Raw genomic sequence first — 6055 nt, 5'->3', positions numbered from 1 at the left:
AATCATTACAATGTTTTTGCGCATAATATTTTAGATGTCTTGAGAATAAGAGGACACCCCGAAAATTGCCTTTGTAAGCACGGCCAATGTCATAACCGTACACACTCAAATAAGCATCTCCTATCCACTTTTTATATAGTCAATTATGGGTCTAAAATACTTTCGAAAGTTGTACGCCCAATATGCGAGACTTATTCGATACTAGCGTTCAACAATTAGTGTTCATATATAGAAGTCAGTTTTATCACGACCCATTTTGTAGACGGCTACAAACTAATTAATGTACTGCACTATTTACAATGCGAGAGTTAGAACACTTTGGATAGCTGGAGCTTAGGTATATAAGCCAAGTGCCAGTCATTCGAGTTACAATCAAGCTTCCATAGACAGTAATAGAATTACTACGGGGATACAGTGATTTCTAGTGTGATTGAAAAATATTTCCATTGTCGTATGTTCGTAAATTGTAATGGCTTATTCTTCGTTGCTCGTTACGACTTATCTCAGGTTTGGGACATCGGTTAACGCTCGTGATCGTTGGGGCTTTACGCCGTTGCATGAAGCGGCGCAGAAAGGCCGCACTCAGCTATGCTCTCTTCTTCTCGCTCACGGAGCTGATCCACTTATTAAAAACAACGAGGTACGACGCACAGTTTAATAACTTTAATAAATGTGTACGTAGTGCTGTTACACTTACCGATATCGTTTTTACTCTCCGACATCCTTAATTTGTATTAAGACATAATATAGGTTCCAATATAAGTCTTAACGATGATAGCTATTACTTCTCTAGTAATACCGTACCTACGTGCCGCGATTCAATAACCTGCCGTGTCGAGATAGATTTTCTACAATTATTATGATCTAATAGATAATTAGCATTGTCAATGAGTTTTTCCTCTTAATAACTATATTTGTAATCGATCGTTACTTAGTTAATGATCACGTTACTTGCTCGCGTCAACGGCACTGAATTTTTACAAATCTTATAAAGTATATACATAAAAAATATACAAGGTATATAAGGCACTGACAAGAGTGAACAGGTATGATCAATCGTATATGAACTTAGTTAATTAATTTTCAAGAATGCTAAGTGCCAACCATTTGAGTGATCTAGAGAAAGATCCTCAGTTTGGTTTTTTTTTTTTACTTTTATTGCCGTAGCAACGGAGTTAAAGTTTATTACAATAACTGGTAGGCGTGTTTATTAATTCATTTATAGGGACAAACCCCATTAGAACTAGCGACTGCTGAGGATGTATGTTGTCTCCTTCAAGATTCCCTTCCTGCCACAGTTCCTCTTGCAACTACAGCTAAGGGCAGTCACCTTAATCATGCTGCTGTCAAGGAATCGAAAGCCTCTCCAGACAATACGAGATTGGAGCAAGAGTTAGACGGTTGCGAGGGTCAACTCAATCAGCGGCAATCAAACAGCCTGAACAATGCTGGCTCGTTTAACGCCTCCAGTGGAATTGATGATGAAAATGGGGGCCAATTGATTCCAGTCACTGACTTCAGTAGCCAGAACGGAACACTTGTTCCGGCAGTCCCTGTAGGTTCTTCTAGCGAAGCGGTTGTAAAGAGCACATGTGTGGGGGAGGAACAGTATGTCGACCTTGATATACCCTCGGCAATTAGCCTTCTTGCCATGCACCGACGACAACTGCAGCCACATCAACAACAGGCTCAAGTTACACAGATTTTGCGAGAGTCGTCCGAAACAGCGCCAGTAACGTCCATTAGCAGTATTAAGGCCGGTAGCAGTAATGGTAGTAATGGGGTTAGTGTGCTTGTGGGAACAGCCGACATTTCAGCAACGGGTAACTCTCCAAAGCTACAACAAGTTCTGGAATTGTTGGATCAATTAAATCTGGCTAGTCTAAAAGGTCTGTTTATTCTGGAACACATCACGATCGATGTTCTAGCAGAAATGGGTCATCAAGAACTTAAACAAGTCGGAGTTCACGCCTACGGACATCGTCATAAAATCATCAAAGGTAGGTCAACTTAATGCGGAGCTGCTTGTCACTGTAGTTGCAAGATATTATAAAAACATCAACAATGAGTTATTCCTCATGCCCTGAACATCTGCCGTAGGATTATTTTTCTATACCAATTCATCATGAAGTGAAATACATACTACAGAGATTATCAGAAATCTGGCCTAACTTGTTGTAGGCAGTTTCTGATCGCCCAGATAACTTCTATACAATAATTATTATTCAAAGGAAGAATACGTTTTACGTCTGTTAAATGGAGATGAACTTGGTCTGACAATTTATCTTTCACTAATTTATGTAACTGTGAACTTCTCACCTTTTGGTTGCCGCACAGGGGTTGAGAAAATTGTCTTGGCAGGAAGTGATAGGGTAGTATCGTCACCCGCAACGTCCGAAAGTTTGCTATCGACTGTCGGGGCTTCGGCAAATGCCGCCGGAGGCTCATCAACCATGCTCATTGATCTTTCAGCTGACGATATTGAATTCCTAGCAGTCGCTGAAGAGATGCAAGGAAGCATACGCGAGCACGTCGATGGAGGACAAGCTGGCGGAATCTTTGCTAGGTTTGAAACGATAGCAAATACTGGAAAATATATAATCCAGAGCGTTTAGAAATTGTGGGGTTATAAGCGCTCATTGACTATGACGTGCAATTGATAATGTCTGTGACGAGTAGGTTTAATGCCATTTTCGATATTATCCTTTCTGCGGCTGGGTTAAATACAATTGCTCATATTTCTGCTATACACATACTAACAGCGAGCAACATATTTAGATAGGAGCTGTAGTGTATATGGATATTAACTAAAACGTGCATGTTGCCAGTTGGTAAATGTCTTAAGAAAATTATGGATACCATTGTAACATGACGTGTTTGCTCCGTTTTGTTGCTGCCTTCTTTTAGGTATAATATATTGAAAATTCAAAAAGTGCGTAATAATCGTTTGCTTGAGAGGTACTGCCACCGACGTAAAGAAGTGACCGAAGAAAATTACGGTAACGCTAATGAGCGGATGCTCTTTCATGGATCTCCATTTGTTGGGGCTATTGTACATAAAGGTGCGTGAAGGAAACGACGTAACGTCGAGGAATTAATCGGGCCCACATTCTTATTGAGTCAATGCAGTACAAACATGTTTCGCCGCGAGCGACTTCAGCGTTTCATTGCCTTGTGTTGATTTCAACAGGTTTTGATGAGCGTCTTTCATATATGGGCGGCATGTTCGGTGCAGGGATCTATTTTGCCGAGAACTCTTCAAAGAGCAATCAATACGTGTTTGGATACTGCGGCGGGAACGGTTGTGCGACGCATAAGAACCGCTCGTGTTATCACTGCCCGCGACAAATGCTTATGTGCCGAGTCACATTAGGCAAAGCATTTCTACAATTCAGCGCTATGAAGGTTAGTTGCAGGCCCGTTAACGGCACAACAAAATGTGCTTGGTATCGACCGTTGTTGTCTATTGTGTTGACGAGAATTGTCCGCAGATACATTTTCTTCTTCAAGGCTAACTGCGGTGCGAAGAATTTTTCTCGTTGTTTCTCATGCTTCAGTCGCATTGACCCCTAGAATTTATGGTGGAGGTGCTATTTTAAAAAACCCGCTATGCGCACACTTGTTCATGCAAACGATCGATACTGTGTAGCTTCGGTCGAGCAGATCTCAGGCGTAAATAGCGTTTTGTTTAATATGTTCTATTTTGTCTTCATGGCAACGATTGACTATTACTGCTATAATATCTATTGTGTTGCAGGTGGCCCATGCGCCTCCGGGACATCACTCGATTATCGGACGACCCAGCGCTGGCGGACTCCGTTTCTCCGAGTACGTTGTCTATCGGGGTGAACAGGCTTATCCTGAGTACCTTATCACTTACCAGATTGTACCCAGGGATAGTAACTCTTCGGGCGGCGCGGCCCAATCCAGCCATTGTTAACAGATAGTACGGCTACGTTATCACTATTGTCGTTTAGGAAGCGATGCGATATTAACTGTGTACACATTTCATCTAGTTGCTGATCTCCCGGCAACAGTTGTCTAATTCATTCATTTTTAGAAAATATTGATTCGTTTTGGCAAATGATGCCGTTTGTATCAAGTTTGTAACTTTCAAGGATAATATAGAACTAATCTTAGGGTAGCTTGAATTTCGTGCAACAAACTTCGAACAACGAATCTGTTTCGCTATAGCAACTAAAATTACCTGCCGTACATTGGAAGTGATGGAAAAATTTGGAAAGAAGTTATAGCTGAAAACTTTAGACGCTGTAAACACGTGCAAAGGTTTGGATGTTCCGAGAGATTTTTATTATAACCGGGTATATCAATTAGAAGTAGGTGCCTCCACGCAGCGTAGACTACTTGACTAATGACCGATTCAAAGTAAAATTACCCGCTTAGGAAAAGTTTTTCAATATCTATTTACTGTAACTTTGTTTACTTTTTTCTATTTGAAATCGTATCGAAGGCAAAAGCTAGATCATTAGGGCTCGATTCAGCGATAAACCTATGGGTCATCAAGCGACAAGGCGAAAGCTATTTGGTGCTATAGTTAGTAAATATTTTGCTTTCACACAGATATCGCAATCTATGTCGATCTTCAGAAGTAAACGCTGGGACCACTGATTCATTTTGTTCTGCATAGACTTAGGTACATTTCTAGATCAGGATAATGTTACTGATTGACCGTTTGTGATACCTCATTCTACAATCTTGCTCCTCGAAGTAGAGTAAAACAGGATTATCCTAACTAGTTCATTAGTCTAATCCATCTGCTATCGGTCCAGTAAGGAATCAATATTGTGGAGGAAACTTTAATTGCGTCGCAGTAGGTTGCAATGCGTAAATTCGTAGCCCGGATTATAGCTAGATTTTTTAGGTCTCAAATTCTATCCTCCACATGTACATCGGACATGATATCTCGAGGCTACCTATAGGCAAACATGCTAGATTTATTTTCATGTGGGTAACACTTATAAAGCCTGCAGCAGGACCAGCCGTAATAATAATCGATCATCGAAACCTAGTTATGAATTCATTAAATTATAAATAAAAAAGGGCCATAAAATACAAGAATACGATAATGCAAGTCTCGTTTAAAAATCGATGTGGAAGAAGCGACATTGTACGCCGATAAGCATATTTGAGCTTGCTTTCCGCGAGTCTATCATAGGTGTGCTTTCTGAGCTCTGAATAGCTTTGCCCCAGTCTTTATGCTCAATAGTTGATAAGCGAATGGTATAGTACTTTTCAATCTGACGTAGCATTTATTTTCTGGATGTGTAGCTCGTTTGGCTAAATAAATTCCAACAGTCCTGTAGATCTGTCGGAAGTCTTGGACCGCCTAGAGTTTACCTTTTCTATTCAGAAACTGAATGTGAGACGATGCGTATGGCAAGTACGGGCTTAGCCCGCTCGTGATAAAACCCGTATCGTCCTGACAAACTGTCCCATAAGTTCCATGTTCCCCACCGTAGCTGTTTCGTCTTACGGTGTGACGAGTGTGGAACTTTCCATAAATGTTCGCCCCTTAGTCTTTCTCTTAACGCTATTAGGACTACGATTAGAAGAAGAAAAAGGAGGACAGGGGCGTCTTGGCATCGATGTGACAGATCGTAGACAGTCACAAGTGGCCAGTGTTGTACCCGTTAGGCTGAAATTTTTCTCTGTGGCCAGGAGAATATGGCGATCACTTATCCTTATACCTTACTGTACATAGTTGATATAAATTATTGAAAATAAAGTACTTTATTATCGATTAATCTATTTGGAACAATGCTATTTATTGCATGGTTTGCACGTTACGCAGGGAGCTATGTAGTGATCAGTTTGCCTTTATAAGAAAGCATTTATAAGTTTTAAATCTTGTTTCTAATATTGTACTTGCAGACAAGTTTTGGGTGTTGATGTTTTTGCTGTGTCGACGCACGTCTTGATCTAGTTTTTTGTTCGATCGTTCGCTTCGAAGGTTAGACCAAGCCCAAGCCCAAATCAATAGCAAGCTACTTACTTCTTAACACACCCTTTTCCGATAAACGATAAGGGAGAACCC

General features: G+C 40.7%; 1 protein-coding gene across 1 annotated transcript in view; it reads left to right on the top strand.

The window, feature by feature from the left end:
- Nucleotides 1-5769, top strand: part of Tnks (tankyrase) — a 15103-nt gene extending 9334 nt beyond the window's left edge. Inside the window, exons 15-20 of the mRNA XM_022835361.2 lie at nt 508-640; nt 1226-2000; nt 2338-2566; nt 2908-3062; nt 3191-3405; nt 3758-5769. Of these exons, the coding sequence (XP_022691096.1) occupies nt 508-640; nt 1226-2000; nt 2338-2566; nt 2908-3062; nt 3191-3405; nt 3758-3940 (1690 nt within the window). The 3' untranslated portion in view covers nt 3941-5769. The remainder of the gene's footprint in view (nt 1-507; nt 641-1225; nt 2001-2337; nt 2567-2907; nt 3063-3190; nt 3406-3757) is intronic.
- The last annotated feature ends 286 nt before the right edge of the window (nt 5770-6055 follow it).

The sequence above is a fragment of the Varroa jacobsoni genome, unplaced genomic scaffold (genome assembly GCF_002532875.2).
Source record: "Varroa jacobsoni isolate VJ856 unplaced genomic scaffold, vjacob_1.0 scaffold_586, whole genome shotgun sequence".
Lineage (NCBI taxonomy): Eukaryota > Metazoa > Arthropoda > Arachnida > Mesostigmata > Varroidae > Varroa > Varroa jacobsoni.
This window is presented reverse-complemented; position numbering and strand designations above follow the sequence as displayed.